Source organism: Xiphophorus couchianus, chromosome 2, assembly GCF_001444195.1.
Source record: "Xiphophorus couchianus chromosome 2, X_couchianus-1.0, whole genome shotgun sequence".
NCBI classification, from domain to species: Eukaryota; Metazoa; Chordata; class Actinopteri; order Cyprinodontiformes; family Poeciliidae; genus Xiphophorus; species Xiphophorus couchianus.
Genome location: NC_040229.1, coordinates 32273284 through 32297115, shown reverse-complemented (window position 1 = coordinate 32297115; position 23832 = coordinate 32273284). Strand labels below are relative to the sequence as shown.

General features: G+C 40.0%; 1 protein-coding gene across 2 annotated transcripts in view; it reads left to right on the top strand.

Annotated features, from left to right (window-relative positions):
- Positions 1-23832, top strand: part of lrriq1 (leucine-rich repeats and IQ motif containing 1) — a 43582-nt gene that overhangs the window by 444 nt on the left and 19306 nt on the right. For both annotated transcript variants that reach the window (XM_028026593.1, XM_028026601.1), the window contains exons 2-14: positions 354-444; positions 1734-1894; positions 2057-2131; positions 2398-3882; positions 4006-4158; positions 4246-4396; positions 4528-4721; positions 5926-6053; positions 6215-6288; positions 8284-8377; positions 15167-15322; positions 19011-19427; positions 22496-22658. In XM_028026593.1, coding sequence (XP_027882394.1) covers positions 354-444; positions 1734-1894; positions 2057-2131; positions 2398-3882; positions 4006-4158; positions 4246-4396; positions 4528-4721; positions 5926-6053; positions 6215-6288; positions 8284-8377; positions 15167-15322; positions 19011-19427; positions 22496-22658 — 3342 coding nt within the window. The remainder of the gene's footprint in view (positions 1-353; positions 445-1733; positions 1895-2056; positions 2132-2397; positions 3883-4005; positions 4159-4245; positions 4397-4527; positions 4722-5925; positions 6054-6214; positions 6289-8283; positions 8378-15166; positions 15323-19010; positions 19428-22495; positions 22659-23832) is intronic.

Sequence of the window (23832 nt, the reverse complement as noted above, 5' to 3'; positions counted from 1 at the left end):
TATATATATATAGTTATAGATAGCATATATATGTATATATATATGCCAGAAAGTTAACACTGCCCATGCCACCACTCTCTTCAGATTTTAATTTATAAGAAAGAAAACTCTAAGCCATTTGTTACTTTCCTCACACTTCATTATTAGTCATTCATTGTTAATCAGTTACAGTTCAAATGAGTTGAACTTAAACTGGGATAACAAAACATCAGTACTGAAGTCATGCAGAAGTTTTCAACAGCAGATGAGTTTTTGTTAGAAATATCTGTCAAGTTGACTTTGAACCCAGTCAGATTTGCAGATTGTGAAGAGAAGACAGTGTGTGACTAAACAAGCTGACTATTTGATTCCAGGATGACTTTCCACCTTCTCTGATCAGCTACTTTGAGATCTCAAAAAGCCGAGCAGCAGCCTGTGAGAAGCTGATCCTCGGGGAACTCGAAGGTATATTTAGAAAGAAATTCATTAATGGTCTTTTTTGGGAAGACTTTACTGTGAAGCCATGGCAGAAATGGATTTTCAGTTTATATTTATTAAATATAAACCCTCATACTTAATATGTTTCAGATGAGGTATTATTCCTGATCAAACTACAATGTACATTTTTGGTTCAGTTAACAAGCTTGTGAACGATTAACACAAATGTCCACAAGGGGTCACTGATGCCCTTTTTTAGCTACCTTACAGACGGCAGGCTGCACAGAATCAGGAGGCCTAAAACGAAGATCAAATCTTTGTCAGAGCATCCAGATATTTCGGAAATGTGCATATTACATATAATATATATTTGAGCTGATTATTGCAAACCATTAATCTACACCATCTGCAGACAGACATTTTACAAAACTGGATAAAGTGCAGTGCAATTCCTAGGTGAAGGTGTATATTCCCTATGCACAGAAGAGGATTAGTCCCCCAAAAAGTTTAACCTTTTTCTTCTCAGGATTCTGAGAAAAAAGTTTGAATTTTCATGCAAACAAACAAAAATAAAAAGATTAGCGTTAGAATGTTGTGATTAAAGTCAAGTTTATTTTATCCTCAGTGGCCCTAATCCTTTTCCGTACTTATATGTTGTTTTCAAGGAGGTTTGCAGTGAAAGATTACTCAAAGCAAAATGTAAATAAGAATATCTACATAGATTGATCCAGTTGATCATGGGAACAATATTTTACAAGCTAGATTACTATTTTTGATTGTTGCCACGCCTGTTAGAAGCAAGAAATCCCACAAACAGAGCTTCTCTGAGAGCAAGTAGGCTGAAGCATCTCAGAAAGCAGCACATCTACAAACATTCAAAAGCAGATGATAAATAAAGGGGTTGACGAAAGGAAAGAAATCCCACTGCATTTCTTAGGTTTTGGTTTTGTTTGGCCCTGTGGGAAATTCATTCAATGCTGCTGAATTACAACAATTCAGCACAGAAGACTAGAAGTTCCTCTTGTACAAGACTGTTGGTCAAGTTACTGTGGCACAGCCAGTTATTAGGCTTAGGGGGCAAGTTGGTTTGGTCTTCACCATTTAATTCCTGCATATGTAAAAACAAACAAGCAAACCCTGATTTCACAGATTATGCAGAGATTTTTTTGTGATGTGATCTTTGATTTAAAATATTTGCTGTGATGAACTGAAACATGTACACGTGACAACAAAAAAAAGCACAAAGGGAATCTATTATTTTATTTTATTTATTTATTTATTTTTACAATACTGAACATTTAATGGACTTTTCACAGACCATAAAACAGAGACTGAGAAAGATTTTCCGTTGAACGTCGGCGACCGTCGGCCAGAGCGGGAGAAACCTCACCATGAACAGCTGCAGAAAACAGAGCAACGGCAGCAGAGAGAGACAGACTTCCAGGAAGAGCTGAGGAGGATCACAGAGGCTGAAAAGGTGAGCCACAGCGGACGCACTCAGCTTCAGTCTCATCATGCAGAGTAAAGATGGATGTTGGTAACACTGCCAGTGTAGAAGATCTGTAACCTGATGCAGATTGTTGGTTTTTGACTTTGACATTAGCCAACGGATGGTTTGATATTTTTAAATAATCCACAGTTTCAGCAGATGGAACTTGAGCTCAGGAAGAGAACCGCTCAGGAGAAACTTGAACAGGAGCTGCAGCTTCAGCAGGTAGGTCTGCAGGTCGCATATGCTCCTGTTATGAAGATTATATTTTAAGTTTTTTTACATGTGTATACCGAGGCGCCAAAGAATGTGGAGTTTAATTCAACTAACCTAAACCTCACCACTCTTTTTTTTTTTTGCAATTAGTGGGGTTTTTTCCCCATTGTTGCCAAGCAGAAATTGTTTACTATTTCAATGTAGTTTGTAACATGATGAACCAATCTACTGCTCTACTGACTTTGCAAATTGAATAACCTCTACTTCTTTACCAGGAGCTCCTCTGTAACTTCAAAAAGCAAGTGGAGAAAGAGAGGATGATGATTGAAGAGGAGGAAAGAAGAAAATCGGAGGAGGAAGCGAAGGTAAGGGAGAAGGAAGAGAGGAGAAAAAAGGAAGAGGAGAACCAAAGGAAAAGACGGGAGGAAAACCAAAGAGGCATCGAAGTGAGGCTTCAAAAAGAAAGCGAGAGGAGAGTGGCGGAAGAGATGAGGAAACAAGAGGGAGCTGAAAAGAGAAAACGCAAACAGGAAAAAAACACTGAGGAAGACGGAATAAGGAGGGAGAAGGAAGAAGTGAGACGACTGGCAGCACAGGGACAGTGGAAAAAGAAGGAAGAGGAAACAAAAATGGAAGAGAAGAGATGTTTTATGATAACTGGAAAGAAGGTGATGGAGGATGAAGTGAGAAAAAGGGATCAGGTAACGCTTAAGGATGAACTGAACACAATGCAAGAGAAGGATGATGAAGAAAAGAAACTAGAGGAAGATTTAAGATTTAGTTCCCTTTGTGAGGTTAGGGTGAATCAAGAAGAGATGAGGAAGGAAGAGGAAGATGAAGAAAGAGAAGACAGGAAGACTTTAGAGAAGGAAATGCAACACAGAGAAAGTGAAGATAGGAGAAAGATAGATAACTGGAAGAGTCTTTGTTTTGAAAGTGAGCGCCGTATAAGAAAGAAAGAGGAGACGGGAAGAGGCAAAGAGATTGGACAGAGGGTAGAGATTGTTACACAGAGAGGAGGAGAGGAACGAAGAAACACAAAACAAGAAACCAAAGTTCAGCAAGAAATGAAGGGAAGTAAAGGATATGAGCGAGAGAATAGAGAAGGAGAAGATTTGGAAAAAACAGAGGATGAAGAGAAGATACAGGAAGAGTTGAAGGATCCTGTGGAGAAAGATGACCACCAGATGAAAGACAATGGGACAAAAGGTGAGGAAGTGGACAGAGCTGAAAAAGACGAACAGGTAGATACAGCTGAAGACACAGGAGATGTGGACGCAAAAACAGATCTGCAGCCGATTAATGGCAATAATCTGGAAGAGAACAAGGGAGGAAATGACGTTTCAGAATCACAGAATTCAGGCAGAACTGGTCAGCGGGCCTCCCTAATGCCTCATCCAACACCTAGTGAGGCCACAGCAAAACGCAGCATCTGTGAAACCCCCCCGCTCCGTCACCCAGACGACAACATCTCAGACACCTCCACATTACAAACTGTTGGCCAAATACATCCAGAGTCGCAGCCTTCTGCCTCTTCCTGCTCTCTGCCCGCTTCCCTTCCTGAGTGCACGGAGCTGAAGAGGTTGTCCTGGATGGAACACTGTGTGTCCTGGTCTGAATTGTCCCTCCAGAACAAGAGGAAGGAGAGGGGTTCCTTCCAGAGCCAGAGGAGGACGAGGAGGGCAGGTGGACTTAGCGCTCTGGTCCCTCTTTGTCCACGCACCCTGCTTGAGTCCACAGGCACAAAGTCCCTGCAAGAGGTAACAGTGATGCTGACACCAAATAGGACCAATTTATATCCAAGTGCATGTTTCAGGTTTTAGTAAATGTGTGCTGAAGTTTATGTTAGCTAAATCCCTGCAATGTGTCATCCTCTCTGTCAGGTCACCACAGTGGTTTTAGAAGACCTGGCGCCCTGCAGCCTGTCCACTCTCTCCCAATGTGACCGACTGCAGTCCCTCACCCTCTGTCGCTGCGGCCTCCGGTCTTTGGAGGGCATCAGCCAGTTGCAGGAGCTCTGCTACATGGATTTAGGCGTGAGCGTAGACTCCAGTCATTAGAATTCACACCAAATGAGTCAAGTGTTTTTAGTAAAAGCTGTGTTTGATCATTTGATATTCCAGGAAAATGAGATCTCCTTCTTGGACTGTGAACACATGGGCAGTTTGAGAGTTCTCCGGCTCGCCCACAACAAGCTGACGTCCATCCACGGTTTAAACGGCGCTCATAGTTTGGATGTTCTCGACCTGTCTCACAACTCCATCACTCGCATCGGTGAGAAGAAGAGAAACTTCCACAAGAGGGCAGGATTTCCCTTCTTTTACACTGAGAAGGGAACGTCAGGCTCTATTTGCTCTTCCTGAGCTTCTGTCTGCACAATTAGCTTCTAATTTTCTTTTTTCTAGCTGGTCTGGAGTCTATGAGGAGGCTGCAGAAACTGTTAGTGGCTCACAACCAGCTGATTAGTACCAAAGGCCTTAAGGATGTTTATACTCTCCACCACCTGGACTGCTCTCACAACCATCTGGCGAACGTTGAGGGTCTGGAGAACAGTGCTCTTCTCCACACTCTGGATCTAAGGTCCAACAGCCTTACTGAGGTATAAACAAGCCCTAGTGATCAAAATAAGTGATAAACAAATAAAATATAAAAGAAAAAAATCTCAAGAGAAGGCACCTTTGAATAAAAATGTCCTCAGCTGCTTTTTTAAAAGGTCAAGATTTTGAAGATAACTTTAAAAAAGAGGAGGTCTGGAAAGAGCGACTTCCTCCGACTTTTAAACCCGTTCCTCGGGAGTATGAGTAGTTTTTTGCTTGTGGGGCCAAGTCCACAAGACTTGCAGCTCAAGTCTTAGAATGTCTTTTTTAACCATTCAGTGACTTATTGGGGTCTTGGATGTTAAAACCAGTATAGTCTTTAATATGGATTCTAAAATGAAAGGGTAAACAGTGCAAAGCTACAAAGGTATGTGCTCTTAAGTTTGTTCTGGTTTAGACTCTTGCTGCTGGGCTGTTGGACCAGCTGAAGGTGATCAAGGGCCTTTTTGTTTTTTTTAATTTATACATGTGATACAGTAGAAGAGAGGAGTGGAAATAAATGCATAAATCAGCAACTAAAGTTCCAGTTTGAAACCAACCTTTTTAGTTTGGAAATAGTTCTTAACTGTTTTGGACAATTTTGTTTTAAATGACTTTCAAGAAAGACTGATTGTTTAAAAAAAAACTTAAATTTGGCTCGACGGCCAAGTTAAAGAGTCTGACCTGCTTGTTATTTCTTTTAGGTGCTGAAATAATTTATTTTGAAAAACAGAAAGGAGCAGTACAGCTGAATGTCATCTGCATAAAACTGAATCTGAAGTAAATGATCTGGCCAATTAGGCGAGTATACATGTACATATTCTCCTCCAATTGGCCACACTATATACATATATAAAATAAGTGGTGTACAGCTCAAGATTTTACAGGGAAGGTACTATTTCCCTTTGACTAGACATGAAAATTGGGGATGGGAAGCTTTTTCATTAACATGTCTTTTCTCTGTAAATGAGGTTAAATACAGGGCAGTTACAGGAAAGTAAAGTGCCAAAATAAAGACCTAGCCTGCCTTTCAGCAGACTGACTAGGACAGCCTCCTCAGTTGGAGCCTGTGCCGATGACAGTAACCACAGCAGGACTAAAGCAACTGGCATTGATGGATGGGGTCGGCTAGTCGCTGCTGGATCAGCAGCAGCAGCAGCAGCAGTGTAAAGTTAGTCTAACCTCGCAGTGTGACTGGAGGGAACTGACAGCTTGTTTCTCTGTCAGCCTCCCAGCCTGAACAACCAGGTTCTCCTCAGAGAGCTGCTTCTGGACGATAACAGCATCTCTTCCCTGCACGGCCTCGCTGGCTGCTGGCTTCCTCTGCTGCTGCGTCTCTCTGTCGCACAAAACAGGTTCACGGTTTGTTTTCTTCATTTGTAACTCGTATTTGTTCTGCTGCGACTCCTTTGTCGACTCGTACGTAATATCTACACTGGACATGAAGCCTTTAAAGATACATGCACTTATGGAAGGAATCTGTTGTGAAATGACTGTAATTCTCTATGTTTTGTAGAATAACCCAGCTGCCCTCCATGACTGACTTTGTGTCTCTGAAACATTTGGATCTGAGATTCAACTGCCTGTCAGGTAAAACCTTTTCCTGGGTAAATAGTGAGTGTGTTGTTTGTGTCATTTTTTTTAGTTTGGTTACTGTACTGATTTGGTTATTTAAATATGATGGCATTGCAACCCTTGGTTGTTTTTCAAATATCTACTTTCTAAGTTGTTCTGGTGTGCTTGATCGGAGTCGGGACGTTTCCTTGAGGATCTGCTAAATATTCAGAATTTCTTTCACTGATCCAAAGCTTTAGACTTCTATTTTACAGCTACTAAAGGCTCTAAAGTAAACCTTTAGTTTTCATTAACATGAGTCATAAAAGAAATATTGCGAAATGAAGGAAGCATCATGTATTTTTGCATATTAAATAAAGCACTATTTAGTTATCTTCAGAATACAAAATAAAAAAATAGAATTTAATAGATGTAAAGTAATGTTGCTACACATTCATTTACAGTAGGTGGCGGTATGCGCCTTAAAGTTGCTTGCGATCCGCCATTATAGAAAAGAAGAAGAAGCAAACTTTTTTATTTTTTTTTTTACGTGTGATTTTAATGGGCTCTTTGCACCTGCTGCGCTGACGTCACAACCGCATGCGCAAATGCAGCTCTTTTTTTTCGCTTTGAGTTACCATGACAGCTAGAAAAGACAAAGTCTTATTTCAGACGCAAATAAAACAATACTATGAACATTGCTGACTTCCTAATATAATGGGCTTTTAAGTTTTCATGGATTTCCAAACGATCCTGAATTAAGAAGACGGTGGCTTGTAAATATTCGTCGCACAGCAAAGTTTACAGCCTTCACTTCACTCCGGATCAACTTCTTCAGCCTAAAGAAGAAGGTAAAGGAGCCTCCTGTGTTATTTCCATGGAATCACTTCTGTATTCAGGATGAAAGAGAGTTTATGGGAACGAGAGAGCAGAGCAGAGCCAGACAGCCGAGCTACTGATCCGCCTGTACAAACCGTCCTGCTCACAAGAAACATGCAAAACTAATAAAGCGAAATAACACGGAGACATTACGGAACACGGCCATATTTTTCTAAAAGCAACAACTGAACCTGAACCGTCAGCTGAACTAGAACTCTGACACCAGAGCTGCTCTACTGTTAAGCTATGGGCTCGTTGTGCTTCAGAAGCAAAAAGCCTGAACCGTAAAATCCCCGTTACTTGGTCTCTGACGACAATAAACCACGTAATATACTTGAAAACAAGGTAAAAACATTGTCCGTTAGAATGGATGAAAAATGTTTAGACACTTAAATAGCACATTTTACAAGAAAAATGTCTAGCATAAGCTAAAGCTAATGTTAGCCACAAAGTTTAAAGAAAGTAAAACTCACCTTCGTATCTGTGTATAACGAGGCGAACATCTTAAAACCTTTCTCCAGCTTATTGTTGGGGCTTCGGCTCGATGTACATCATTAATTGTTACCTTGGACAAGCCCTGAAAACACCCAGTGGAAAGAGCCTTTTGCAATAGATCAGAAAAGACTGAGCCGCTTTTCCCCGAACGCGGAAGCTGAGGTGCAAAGAGCCCATTGCGTTTCACATTTAATTTAGACCAGTGTTTCCCAACCCTGGTCCTCCAGGCTCACTGCCCTGCATGTTTTAGGTATTTCCTTGCTTCTGTCCAGCTTATTTCAATGGATGACTGATTAACAGGCGTTTGTTGAACTGCAATCAGTTGAATCAGGCACATTAAAGCAGGGAAACCTCTAAAACATGTAGGACAATGGGCCTTGAGGACCAGGGTTGGGAAACACTGATTTAGACACCGCAATTGCGAAGTTGTGTTTTATCGACATCAGCGGAACAGTGACAGACTTTAGCACACATTTGTTTAGAAAACGTAGATACTGTTGCTTTGCAGTTTGCAGAGACCAAGGCTTCAAAACAGTCTTGGCATTATACCTGTAGAGACCCAGTAACAGGAAAAGAACTGGAAGTGAATTCCCATGATGTGTGTAAGTAATCTTAATACTGTGTGTAAATTTAAATGTCCGTGTTTTTCCTCCTCAGAGTTACAAGATGTGTGTGGGAATCTGGAGAGATGTGTGTTTCTACAGGAAGTTCACCTGACAGGGAATCCTCTTCAGCAGGAGACTGATTGGAAGTAAGCTGAAGTTTTAATAGATGGATAGAAAGAGATATTGTTTTTTTTTTTATGTAAGTATGTCTAATAGTTCGTACTTTATATTAAACACACCAACCACTGCTGGTCCCTTAATCTAAACTTACCAATAGCTGTTTTTGCTGCATACCGTGTCATATTTTTTAGCTCTCACATTTAAATGAATTCTTTGAGAAAAAGTTCCAGCTTCCTGTTCTCTGAAACACCAGTTGCCTTGAACGACGTTCAAAGAGCGTGCCACCGAAAAGCCGATATTTGTCTATCAAATTCTTCTATTGGCTGATTTAGTGTAAACATTCCTGGAGAACATAGGCCTTCCTGTTCCCTTCCTAGGATTAAACATGTGATCCTGCCTGCCCTATTAGATTACCCCCCCCCCCCCACCCCTCCGCCCCCACACACACACACTCACATCTGTGTGTACTGAAGCCCCACACCAAGTGTATATAATTCCCAAAATGTTGGTACAATAGACAGGGTAATTATCTTTGATCATTAATTTGTTAATTCATTTACAGCTGATAAATATTTTACAGATGTTTATAACAGTTGCAAGGAGTTGATTTTAAAAAAAAAAGTCTTTGTGTCTCCTGATGAGTGAAGGAACCAGTCCGGTTTTAATTACATATGAAGAGGTACACTGATGTGCCAAAATGATATGAATATTACTAATTAGAATATGTTTATTTTGGATATTTCCAAAAGTCTTCCAGTTCCCGTAAAATGTTAAATGTTCATTAAGGCTTTAGGTGCATTTGATTTACTAGTCTGTGACCTTGCGGACTGCTGGTTTATAATGGTCCTTAGCGATTTGTTTGCGTTAGCTTTAGGTTCTTAATAATGAGCAGACTAGCTACGTTTCCACTACAAATGTGGTTATTAATAGATCCTCCCATTTTCTATTTATCCTCTGATTTTTCTAAATCAGCAAAACCTTTGTATAGATTGTCTAAGCCTAGAACATTCTACATATATCCTCAGTTATTTTAAGCCTAAAATAACCTACAAAAATTCTTTCAGAGCTAAGCCTAGACTCTGAATACTGTTTTGGATTTCCTACGCCCAGGAGAATCCTTCAAAAACCTTTTACTTTAGATTTCCTACGCCTAGGAAAATCTAATTCTGAGGTGTTTTAAGCCTAAAACCCTGAAACTGATCTATCCCTGATAATCTGTTTTTACCTTAAGGCCTTGGGCTGGTTTGTTCATAATAAATACTCATGAATAAAGCTGTTAAATTTTGAGTGTCCCACTCGTTTTCACCAATAAATCAAAAATATTCAGAGTCACGAGATTCTGAACATTGCTCTCCTCAACAGTCTTGATAGATTGTTCTGTTCACTCAAATAGGAGACATTGGCACTGACAAAGCTTCACGATTCACTGTATGTCTCTTAAAATTAAATAATATTACAACACCTTTTCACACTGATCAGTCCATTCAGGATTTTGTGAATATTTCTGTTTGGTTTTTTTCTTTGCAATCAAAATCACAGATTTTGTGGCGCTAATTTAGAAATATTTGAGACAATGTATGACGTTAAACGTGACTTTTTATCAAATCCTTTTCACTGACTATAACTTGACATCAAGTAAGGCTGAGGCAGCAGTCACTTTAACTCAATGTTTTTGTACAATTTTAAGAAAAATTTGCAGAAATGTGGGAATCTGTAGATTTTGTGTGAACTTTGAGTAAGCGTTGTAGATTTGTTGAAAAATTGGTATAAAAAAAGGTAGCCTGTTACTAAAAAATGGTAAATTCTTCCAGAAGTTATTGCGTTTGAGACCATTTTCAACTAATAACAATTTCTATTAGTACTAAAGGCCCATGGGCCAAATGTTGCCCGCCGTCACTTTTTATGTGGCCCTCTAAACTAAATTATATGAATAAATCCCTCCAATTAACCGCCAAAAAGTCCCCAAGACTCCTGGTGCTGACAACCCCCAAAGATCCCATTCAGAAATTAAAATATCCACGGTGGCACCCAGTATCTCAAAGTTCCAGATTGGTACATATGTATAAAAATATGTCCGACTCTTTGGATCAATGATCTCTTCAGGGGTATCTTGAGGGGTTTCTTCAGGGGTCTTTTCTCTTGGCTGGACGTCCTTGGGATCTTCTGCCACCGTGGCATTAATGGTTTGAAGCTTTGCTTTCAAATCATGGACCTCTTTTTGGAGCTTTTTGTTCTCCACTGCAAGCCAGTTCAGTTGTTGGGACTTCTCAGTTATTGAGTCCTCTGCATTTTGTCTTACCGATTCTTGTGTCCGTTCCAGGAGCACATTTAATCTTGCCATAGCGTCATAATTGGATTTCAACTGCTGAGCTGTAGCTCTCGTTTCCTCCAAGTTGCAAGTAAGAGACCTGATCCGTTTTGTGTAGCGTTCATTTTGCTTCTCAAGGATCTCATTTCGTCCCTGCAAGGTTCTCGCATTGTTATTTCTACTGCTGCTGAGACGCTGGAATTTCGTCCTCAAGTTTTCCTTTGTCATTTGAAGCTGGTCATATTCCTTCTTCAGATTCGTGTGTCTCTTTTGTAAAGCGTCGATATTTGCCATCAAGGAATCCTGTTCTGCCATTTTATATGCTTTTTGGGTCGAACCTAAAACTGCAAATGAACAGCAGCAAGTAGTTCTAAAGGCCAGTTCAGTCCTCCTCTGTTTCAACTGAGTCTTCCACCATGGTTAGAACTACAGTGATGCGTATTTGTAGTCCTAACCAGCAGCCAATGTTCCTGTGTTCCGTTGCTATGGTAAATAATCCTCTCTGCCAACTGGCAGCTGAGTGAGACATGCAGGGGGAGACAATTCTCTGTTTGAGCCAGCCAGTTTGACTGAAAAAAAGCATTCGGAACAACTCTTTCCTGTTCGGGAACCGCAATACATATTCGAAAACCGTTTGAAGCGTATGAGAGGGCTATTTGTCGTCTCCGATAGTCCCGCGATTCATATCTCTACCTTACTCACAGTATTAGCAGCGATGAGAGAAAGAAGGTGTGTGCTGAGGCCTGACATTTTTGAGAAATATATGGAAATACATGGGTGAGAGCCTGAGTGAGCGTGAAAAATCCTGTCGCATGACTTTGCTCTGAAGCACCTTGACAGAAAAAAGTAAGGCCTAGATAAATTTTGAAAATATTTTACCGGAGCAGGCATGCGTATCAATGTCAGGACCGAGTTCGCAAGTCAGTCACTGCTCTCCTTATGCATTGCTATGGGCAGGCCCCAATAAAAGAACTTCCTGTCATGTTTATTGGACCTTTTGTCTAATTAACTCGCTACATGCCATCTTTCTCATTATGCTGTAATTTATCTCCTGCTCAGTGGCGCATCCCCCAAAAAATTTACATAGGGGTGGCAAAGCAAAAAAGAAAAAAAAGTATACATTTATAAAATATATAAAATAATCTTTAAAAAGTTTTGAGTCAGAGGAGAGAAGAAAGTCGTCAAAACAGTTTACGGTGAAGTAAACGGACAAAATGATCACAAGAACTATTAACGAATATCAATAATAAAGTAAAGAGCACTTTCATATTATTTGACACATTGTGAATAATTTAAAGCACTTCATGGCAACTGAACAGCTGAACTCTTAACCTACAGCAATCCAGTATTATTGACTGACTCAGACAGACTACACAAAGACTGGACTTGGTCTTTGTGTGAAAGACTTGAAACTTGACTTGAATTTAATAAAAAGGACATGAACATGTTAAAATGTACTTTAGTATTTGTAGTTTATACTTCAGTATTTGTCTGACCAGAGTAACCCTCAAAGCTTTTCCTTCTTAACACCTAACTTAAGCTTTACATTAATGTTTTACTGAACTTTACTTGACCTTACCTGCCATCTAAGATAGTAAACCTCAGTATTTCCTCTCCCGAGCCCTCACCCTTTCATCGCAAGCCAGTGATAACACTAGCTAAATTAAAGCAGCAAAAGGCAGGCGCTAAGAATTACAGACCCTGTTGGCGGCCCAGGGTGCAGGAGATATAGGTGATGATGAAAACACTGATTAACCAGCAGCACTTTAAGAAACCTTTGGAGGAAGTCTTCACTGAATGAAGTACAGTCTTGTTGCCCATATGTGCTGAGGAAGAACTGCGAAAGAGAGCAAACTGCTTTAGAACTTACAGTCTCTTCCATATTTTTCTCACCAGTGTGAAACAGAGGTGTACATTTCAGATCAGTTTACAATCCCTTACCCTAATGAGGTCATGAAACAACTCAAAAGGTCATATTTTAGGTTTGGGGCTTCGTTTGATGACAACGGGCCAGACTACATGCCCGCAGGGCTGGAATCTAATCCCCATTTTTACGAAGAGAGAGACCCAGCGGGCCTCATACAGACTTCAACTTCCCTGACAGTAAACACACATCTCGTCTTCTGCGGTCGGGTCTTTCTGTCAGAGTGGTGTGGGAGCGTTGCTAAAATAGTGCATGCTCACTGTCTGTGCTTGAGCCTAAAATGTCAAGATCATAGAATCTCCTGCTGATGTACTCTACAGTTAGGCCTGTAATTATTTACACCCCTGGCAGATTTATGTTTTGATTTGACTTTTACTTTTACTAACATATTTCTAATGTCATATTAACATTTAGAAATGGCCCGGCCAGAATCCTGACTTGAACCTGACAAATAATGTGTAGAGGAAGGTAAAGGTTAGTTCAGGGATTTCCAAACTTTTCCATGCCATGGCAACACCAAACAGCATTAGCTTCTGGGTTTAGGACCCCCTTAGCAAACCCACAGATAATGTTACAAAATATATGCAACACTGACTATTTGAATGTTTGTTTTTTCTTACTTTAATTCACTATTCAATAATTATTACATTTGTTTAGCATAAATACTGCCTCATATCTTAGTTGGTCATGAGTTTGTAAAGTTCCAGTATGTAACTTTTATTTTAATTTTTTTTTTAAATATATTTGTTAAAACCGTCAACATGTCATGACAGTGTGTGAGAGAGATTATTTGTAAAACGATCGATTTCCTCCACCTTCTTCCCGAGCTGCTATTGCCATCTCCTGACCAAAAACAACCAATCAGAGCCAGGAGGAGGGTCTTGGCTGTCAATCAACCTCATGTACACTCTGCTAAATGTGCTAATGGCAAAAAAGCAACTTACTGCTTCAGGAAAACCTGTAATCTAGAGGCCGTAAGAAGCTGTATCGTAGCAGAGAAGAAGGTGGGGGAGAGAAGAGGGCAGGATTGTGAGCAGTTTTGTTTTCAGAGCTGGCCTTCTTTAAAGACAGTAGACATCCACTTTACTCTCGGCTCCTCTCAGAGCAGGTGTGAGCTTCAGCATCCTGCTAATCTGGATTAGTGTTAAATAAAAGCACCAACAAAGTCATCTACTGCAGGCAACTTACGGTGTACTAGGAACTCAAAAAATCCCTTTAAGCATGATGCACCATAAAATTCAACCGCTGATATCATTCAGGACATGTTGCTGTCTCTACTACACACAGCAGCAGTCTTCAGTCAGAGGCCTATTCAGATTCGTTGCAAGACTGACTGCAACTTGCATGTGATTGCCTACAGCATCACTACCCATAGCAACTTTTTTGAAAATACTCGGATGGCATGAGTTATGATAACATTTATTTGTCCTTTGGCATAAACTCATCTACACGTCTAAACATGTAGATCAAGTATTTTGTCATCTGTCACTGAGAGACGAGGGGAGATGTAAAGATGTTTGGTGCTGTAGATAATCATGTTGGCAAGAGCTGAAGTCCTGATGCAGTAAAATATTTTACTGCATTTTTTTGCAGGTTTTATTGTTGCTATTCCCCGGTGTCCTGCAGCGTTCCCAGCTCTGTATTTTCCCACTGATCACTGACCACATTTGGTCAGTTTTTAGTTGCTTTGAGCTCTGAGTCTACTTCTGGGGCAGATTCTAGAGATTTCTCTTCTGCCTGCACATCCTTAGCCTCAGGCTACAGTTACCTCTTTCACAGAGCCTCAGTCCTCCCTCTAGTCTAAGGACAATGCTACATGCTTATGTAATTCATATAGAATTTTTTCAAATCTGGAAAAAGAAAAGCGTATAAACCTAAGCTTAATTGTTTGTGAGGGAGCAATCACATACAAAAGATTTTTCAGATGTTTGACTCTGTCTGCCTCTCTTCTGTGAGGTTCATTACAAACTCCAACATGTCAACACACCAGTAGATGCTTTTCAATTGACCATTCCAAAAATAGATTTGCCAAATGGAAACAGGCCAATTCAATTCATTTTTTTTCAATAAAACCTTTCGGCTCTTGCATGAGGTGTTTTTTCAGCCGTATCGAAATTAGTGTTATTTCGCAAAACTGCAACATAAACGCTTGTTTTGCATCACATGAGTCACATGATCAACAACTAGATGTTACTACTGGCAGAAAAGACAAAGAAGATGACAGGAAGTAGTTGGAGGATCACGGTGTGGAATGTTTTTCGCGTGAACCAACTTAATCAGGTGCGTTTATTATTTAATGGAAATGCCACAATTGCAAAAAATGTAGTTTTGTTTTACATTAGCGGAATATCGGAAAAGTTTTGCACTTGTAATGGAAACGCAGCTTCTTATACTTTTCACTTGCATGATTCGGTGCTTCTTTTGTCCCTTTTGTTGCTGCCACTTGACCAGGACTTCCTTGAAAAAAGAGAATGTTTTTTTTTTCTTGGTCAATCAAATATAAAAATAATATTAAAAATCTTCCTAATGAACGTAGAAGCTGAAAGCAGAGTAAAGCTGACGTGTGTTTTGTTTTTCTGTCAGGTTCAAATTGCAGAAAGCAGTGGCTGGCCTGAAGGCTGCGGACGGCCAGCAGACACACTCCTCTCTCAGCTTGGCCACAGACAGTTTCCTCATGCTCTGTCAAGTGCAGCTTCAGCAGACTCAGGATTTACAACAGCGACTCAGCAGGGAGCTCAGGTAAGAGCAGTCAAGACCATTTGACACAAAGTTGACACGGTTCATGTGAAGCTACAACCCATTTTCCATCAGTTATCCTTTTGCTGTTTTGATGCAGATTTTTAGCTAAACAATTCAAAATAGAAATTGCTTGTTTGTTTTTAATAGTGCTGGATTGTCAGAATACAGCTGGAAGCTGTTTATAGGAATTAAGTTATGGTCTAAAAGAAAGTACACCCTAAATGTATTCAAGGCCTTCTTTGATTTATGAAGAATTTGACCTCAGGACTTTGTAAGATGCAAAGTTGGGTCTGAATAAACCACGAGACCTCTACAACAATGTCCTTTTTTTATTAGTGATGTATTTTGGTGTACATCACCTCTACACCAAAGTAGAAGTGATGTTTTGGCCGTGTTTTAAGGACTAACAACTCCTTAAAGTTGTATTATTCATAGGGTGTTCCAGTTCAGTCCCAGTCCCAAATCCAGCATATACCTTTCTTTACCAGCCAGAAGATTTAGTTTGAATGGTCATATGCAAATAGAATTAAAGTGGAAGAAAATGATCAAATAACAAAAGGTAATACACAACAGTAGTTGTCTTGTCTGTTGACAGGCAAGACAAGACAGGCGACTAGCACGCCACTTTGTTTTATGTTGAGCCGATCAACCCGCCTGACATCAAGCATCGAGGAATGCCTCCTCTCTCCTTGTTATGTCTGATACACAAGGCGCGGTGAGCCTAAAGACAACGTCCATCTATTTTCACAAGTCCTTCAGTGTCGAAGCCCCTTGCGCTACGAGGACCACCAGCGCTTAAAGCGGCGGTCATCGTTCTGCTTATCTTCCTGACCTCTCCAAATTATGTCGCTCAAAAGATGAAACGTAGCAGCGACCACTGGAATGGGTCACGCTGAGGACTCCTATGGCTTGGGGGGGCAGTGTGGTTCTCCCCCCACAGATCCACCCCTCACTGGGTACCCTCTACCCCTCTGGCCTCTGAACAATGAGCCATTTTGGGGGGCTTTGCATGAGCCGACACAGCCATTTAACCCCTGACCTGACCTTGTGTCAGACTGAAGCTTAGGGGAGGTGAGAGCGGTGCCACACGCCAGTTCAATGGTGACTGTAAGGTATGAAACTGTGGTATGTCTTCGATTGAGTTAAATACAGCTTGTGTTACGATGTTGAGTTTGTAATAATAATAGTTTCAGCAGTGCTAAAAAAATTTTTGTAATTCACAAACAACACAGTATGGTTCAAAATGTGAGTCCTTGTTTGCAGGGATTTATTTCAAAGTTCAAGCTTGGAACAGTTACTGAAAGATTTATTTAAATATATTATTATTTTTTGGTTTGTTTAATATTTGCTACTACTTGTGTGCCCCACCCCTTTTTCATGCCACCATGGGCAACTGCAATATATAGCCCATATCAAAAACAGCCTCTGTATGGATGTTTTTAAAAAAACATTTTACTGTCTCAAACCAAACTTGTCTGAATAGTTTCTGTTTTCCAGGTTTTTATATTCAGGAAAGTTTAAAGGAATATTTTTTTTTCTAAATGTTCATTTAGAAACGGCCCTTTCCATTAAATTTTTAACTTGTATGATGAGGCAACAGTTGCTTGTCCTCATCCAGCCGAGTGACTGGCAGAATTTGTGCGTGTAAAACTTGGAGCTCGTACAAGTTCAGATGCAACAAAAGTTACGTCTAACTTTCTTGTGTTAGACGTAACACAAGAAAATTGAAAATTGTTCAACTTTTGTTGCTGTCTGCTGTCGTGGAAAACTTCCACCTTTCTCTGTCATTTGTTGCTCCCAGTGTGCCATAAAGCGCTGCTGGGAACTGGTTAACAGTCCACTGGAGAGAAGCTTTTAGGTCAAAATAGGAAGTGTGATTAATCTGTGTTTTGTAATATTAAAGCGTTAAAACTTTCAGATACATTTCAAGCTCTCTCTAGTTTTGTAGCATAGCAACACATGGAAAAGCGGTATGAATAATGTTGCAAGGCGCTGTCAGGTGTAAGGTATCTACATACCTGCAAGCTAAACAACTGGAATTTCTTTTTAATATATAGCTCTGGAAAAAAATTAAGGGACCACTGCACTGAAGCCCATTGAAAACCTCATATTTATTCGACCAAATATTAATATCTGAACACTTCTTGAGTTAAAACATTAGTATTGTTATTTTTAGCTGGAGATGAACTTGTTTTCTTTGCATTATTTGAGGTCTGAAAGCGCTGCATCTCCATTTCTTTATTTTGACCATTTCTCATTTTCTGAAAATAAATACTACAATTTTGCTTGGAATTTCAGAGACATGTTGTCAGTAGTTCACAGAATAAAAGAACAATATTCATTTTACTCAAACATGTACCTGTAAAAAGTAAGATCAGATAAACTCATTTTCCAGTGGTCTCTCAATTTCTTTCTGAGCTGAATGTACCAGTATTCTGCTTTCTTGCTATCGATTTTGTGTGTCTCCACTGGTGACCTTGGAGTGAACCAGCAGGTACAAGGAAGAAGGCTCATTGGGGTCACAGTCTTCCACGACCCCCTGACTCTGTTCTCGCTTGTCCAACTGGGAATGAAGAGCCGGACCTTTGTGGAGAAGGAGCTATCCGCCTTAAGACTAGCGACCTTCCAGACAGAGAGTGTGTCTGCCGCCTCGGGGTTGAATTCAGGGGAGGGGAGTGGAGCAACAGAGCAAAGCATTGCTAATAGATTCATTACGTGTCCATTGAGGAGGCTTTGTAGAAGGTTAATCCTCTCAATGAAAGAAACACTTTTAACCCGGAACTCATGCAGAGCAGGCAGGCAAATCTTTTGTCTTCTCTGAAATACACCCACACTTACCTGTGAGTGTGATCACACATTTAACCTCTCATCATGGCGAAAGAAGCTTTTTAAAGAGTCATTTACATGACACTACAATGCTAAAAACATGTAATAAATTCATTACTGGATTTATTCTGTATCAAATTTTTTTATGTGGGTCTACAATAAGCACGGTGGATTCCAACATTCATTACACTGAAGTGAGTGGCTCTTCACTAGCGCAGAAAGAGGGTCTGTATAATGTAGTACATTATTGTTAGGTCATATGATGGTACAGTGATGGGGTGGCAGATTGAGGACCAAAATGGCTACATTTGTTACATTTTCAGCCAATGTTGTTCTCTTTCTTACTGCACTGAGGCAAATGATCCAAACTAATTGAAAAAACTGTTTCACTCCTCGCCTGTGCTGGCGCTTTACCAAGAACTACTGAATAAAATGACATGAAAACCTCTGAAGAAGACACTTCATAAAATGTAAACAAAAATGGAATGGCATCAGATTTTAGCGGTTGCAGGGTTTCTCTTTTGTCTTTGGAAAAGTCCACAAGCCATTTCTCCCGCTAGTGCTAGGCTCACACGTTTGCTTTGGTTCTATCGACCCAGAATGCATTGCACTATAATCCGCTTCCTGCTTCTGGAGCAGTCTCTGGTACACTTGCATCCACTAAATCATGCTAAATCAAAAATAGCGATGGACTGCTTTAAATGCAATAAAAGGCAGATAAGCTTATGTTTTTACACTTTAATAAATGACATGAGCAATGAGATTTACTAAAATATCTCAGTGAAATTCAGATACTAAAATAAACATATCCTAGTATACATTTTAAAATGTTTCCTTTGTTTATGTGTTTTGTTTTTTACAGAAATGCTTCATCTTCTCTGGATGCTATGAAAAGCTGTTGCCATCACTTTACTCAGGCTTTGCAGCTAGCTGAGGACCAGAGATTTGCTCATGAATATGGTGACATCACTCTGTCTGCAGTCCAAGCAAGGCCTGAGAAACCCCCGGACATGGACGGTAGAAGTCTGGGAAAGCTCACAGATTCCTTGAAAACCGAGTCTGCTACCATACGACCTCCTGACAGCAGAAACCAGCCCGGACGTTCTGAGGACACGCCAGATGAAAAGAACCCACAGGATACATTTGGAAGTGTTACAACAGGTCAGAGGTCGACAACGGAGTCAAATGTTGCCAGAGGTTTTGTTGACTTTCTCCCTTCATATGGAGAAAGAACCTCCACCAGTTTGGACATGGAACCAGACGACTTGGACAGTAAAAAGTAATTGACCTAATGTTTACATCTGTTTAAGGAAGTTCTACCCAGTTGACCAAAAACCATTTGATTTAAAGCTGCAGTATGTAACATTTATAAAAAGAACAATTTTTTTTTACATATTTGTTAACATGTAACAAATATGTCACTATATTGTTACACCATAATACAAGACAGATAATCTGAGCTATTATTTCCGTCTTTAGAAAAGCACTGATCATGGTCAGAAACAACCAATCAGAGCCAGGAGAATGGCCTTTATGCTGTCAGTCAGTCTTGGGTTACGTGCTGCTAAGTGTGCTAATAGTGGAGAAACAGCTTACCGTTCCAGGAAAACTGTTTATCCACTGTCATTGCTAACTAGCTTTAGCATTCACGTCAGACTATGCTGACTGGGAGAAGCTGTACCATAGCAGAGAGGAAGGGAGAGGCGATGATCAGCAGGTATGAGTGTGATTGGCGGCACTAAGACCCTCCCCTGGCTCTGATTAGTTGTTTCTGACAGCGCTGTGTATTTGCCTTTAGCAGAAATACACAGATTATCTGTCTCATCTGATTCTGTCACATCATAGTAACAGTTTTAACAGATATATAAAAAACATATATATATACAGTATATATATGTTTTTACAAAAGTTACATACCCCAAATGTAAAAAAGTGAAAGAATCAGGACGTCAGATCAACTCTTTATAAAGAAATCTTCTGTTCTCGTGTTTTTAAATGACTTAGAAGAACCTGTTTCTAATAGTTAATCTTAATCATTTTGTCAGAAATAACTCCATTGAGGTGCTTCTTGTAGCCGTCTACCATCTCTGACATCAGTCTGAGGAAGTGTTGTCCCTCTCCTCACTTTCAACAATGTTTCACATGTTTGAGGAGTTTCTTGCATGTGCAGCCTGTTTCAAGACAACATAACATCTTCATGAAAATCAAGATCTGGGCTTTGACTCAGCCTACAATGTTCAGTTTCGTCATTCTCAGCCAGTCCTTGGTGAATATACTTTTATGTTTCGGGTTATTGTCATGTGGGGTACAGTACTCCTTCAGATTGAATTTGTTTGGTGGAGATTGTCTCAATTTTCCTCAAGAACACTGTAAAACACAATAGCTTTGATTGAGTGTTCTATCAAATGGTGAGATGGCCACAAAGCTTCCCCAATCCATGACACTTCCAGCTCTGTGCTTAGCAGTTAGTATAGGGTTCTTTTACATGGAATTTAGTTTTAGTTATTTAGTATTTAGTTTATGGCAAATATGCCATCATCTCTGATGTCCATCTTGCATATCAGACCCATGACAGTGTATGCCTTAGTAGGTATACACTTTTGTATCGACAGTACCAAGAATGCTTTTGGAGAGTTCCTCCGACATCTTGTGGTCTGCTTTCATGATCTACCTTTTATGTCACGCTCCAGCTGAAAGTTTTTTGAGACATCTTGAAATTCCTTACCAGTCATATGCTGCTACAATCTCCTCTCTAAAGGCTTAAGAAAACTCGTTCCGTTTTACCATGGTGAAATTGAGAGAGTTTTCCATCAGTCTTGCCATTCTTACATCGACAGACAAGAGCAGACCAAAAGTCTGAGGGCAAAACACCATCAAAAATAATGAGTAACCGACATGTTCTTATTATGTGTTCCTCGTCTGAATTCCAGTATGTAATTTCTGCTACTTTGAGTGGAAAATTAAAATGGGTGTTAATCCAAACTTGAAAAGAAATATATAAATAATAAATATATATATTTTAAAGGGGAACTGTTTAAAATTTACTTTTTAAATGTGTTTGTACTTCAGTTTGGGTCTCTGTTGCCTCTCGAAACAATCCAAGAGCTAAAAATATGTATCCAGCCATTTTGTGGCCATAAGTCAATGTATTTTGGTGTCTGGAAATCGAGCTGTTTCAAAAACCTCCCGATTATGACATCACAACTACTGGGCTGGTTTCATCGCTGTATTATGTACAATGGCTGCTGGAAAAGACAAAGCACTCGTCTTTATTAGTAGTACATTTTGACTCCGGGTCAAAGATGTGCAGTTACATCAATTGTGCATCCACCTGCTGCTATTTTGATGTGTATAAAGTAGAAATATTGAGTTGGGGGGGTGTGGCCAGCAACACTTTGTTTGCATAAAAGTGACAGAATCTTAAAAGGACTCATTCTGAAAGAAGCTAAAATAGGAAGAACTGATAATGAAAATCTCATTATCTGAGAATGATTTTGTGTAAAAAAAATTTTGGAACAAATTTTGTGTAAAAGGTCAAGGTAATTTTATTTATATAGCATATTTTCAGCAACAAGGCAATACAAAGTGCTTTACAGGAATTAAAAGGAAACACAAACAAAATAACAAACCAGAGGAAAGAGCAAAAGAAGAAAAAGAAAAATATCTAATGTGGATCCTCTGGTCTAATTCCTTTTCTGGGTTGGAAGAATAGGAGTCTAAAAGTAGTTGCTAAGGTAGTGTAGCCCACAGACCCACCCTAACCTTTTAAAAAGGAGCCACAAAGGGGCCCCTTTGAAATATATTTCCTTCTGTTTTTGCCGTTCATCTAAATGACTTACTTTCATGACATTTCAGTGTCGCTGAAGTCTAACTTAAATATCCATATGTTCAAAAATGTGAATAAAACCACACAGGCTGCTGCGGGGTGTTTGCATTTTTTCACATGACCGTATGTGATTTACTTTAATGGTACAAAACTGAACACAGCTGGAACAAAGCAAACACGTCACATTTTATCTCATTTGCTTCATAGCAGCTGAACCTTTTTATTAGTTTCTGCTGCAGACCATTTGTCATCATTGGAGCCTCTTCTAGTTGATTTACAGTGAGAGATGTTGAAGATCTCCTTCATTTTAACACATCGCCTTATCATTAAACTTCTGCTATCTTTGCGAGGGTAATAGATCTTTGGTATGAGCCCTAGCTCAGGACAAGCCTAGTCTCTCATGAGTTGTTCACTCCATATTTCTGCTTCAAACCAAAAGAAAAATCAGTTTTGAAAGGTGGTCAGTGTGACATTACTTACCGTGTGTGTTTGTCTATGTGTGTGAATTGTCAATTGAGCAGTGCAGCGGCCACTGTGCTTCAGAGGATGCAGAGGACATCCGGGGAGAAACGTGGACATGCTGAAGCCTCGGATATTAGAGGAGACGCAGACAAGCCGTTGTTTGAGATTTCCGTTAATAACATGAACGCCACTGGTGAAAACCACGCAGCAACTGTTATACAGGTAAAACCTTCCTGTCCAAGACTCAAAGTCTAGTTTCACGGAATCATTTTTAAGCTTTAGGACCACAAACCAAATGTTTGTCCACCTGAAGATTTTGTAATGTCAGCCTCATTTGAGAAAGTGAGCAGTGCCATGCATAAGTATCCTTGATTCTTGCACTCAATATTTGTACTCAAACTTCAACTGAGTTAAGTGAAACCGCCCACCAATAGCTAAAACATTAACCATCATTCAGCTCCTTGGCAACTACCAGGATGTGGAGGTGTAACCACCGTTCACAAGCCTCAGCAGATAGACGTAGCTATCTAGACGCAGTATGGTAGGAAGATCTGACAAGGTAGGGCAGATCATCAGGACACCGGCAGAACGTTCTTTACATACAAAACTGTTGACTTGTTCCTTCAGCCCTGGTCTTCTCAATTTCAGTTTAGCTGTTTAGCTTTTCTCACGTTTAGTCCTTGGTTCATGTTTGCCAGTATGAATTAATTGTTAATGTATCACGAGGAGGGAAAAATAACATGCGTAAGTCCCACAATTCCATCCATCTTCCCAAAAGGTCTGTCCCTGCCGAAGAAAACCTCCACAAACCTTGACGTTTTCTGCACAACGTCAGTGTTGGTCCCTTCTGAGCAGAGAGCCCCATATTCCACCCGCTAGTTTCAATTGACTTAAGTGATGTTTCTTAACATTTCTTCATTAGGACTAGATATTGACCTAGATATTGGTATTGATTGGTATTTATTGTGGATCTCTGCAGTTACTTTGTCCTTCTTGGCTCCTCCTCAGGTTAATGCGCTGCTCGCTCTGCCTGTAGGTCTACATGGATGATGGGTTAGCAGATGTGCCATAATTTCAGATGACGGATCGAACAGTGCTCGACATTGTGTTTTATAATGTATCTAGTTAGAACGTCTCCATAGCTTTATGTCCACCCCCAGTCTTCTTTGGTCAGCTTATAATTAAAACAGTGACAGCAATGACTGATTTTCCTTCTGCTTTGTGTTTGTCCACTACATAAAACTCCAAGAAAACACACTTCGAGTTCAATAAGTTTGTGGATATCCAAGGGACGCAAGCACTTTTGCGAGGCGATATATTTTCAATCAAACTCAACCAACCTGCAAAGCCTATGAAATGTTTTAGGAGGGTATAAAGAGACCTGTGGATTTGTAAA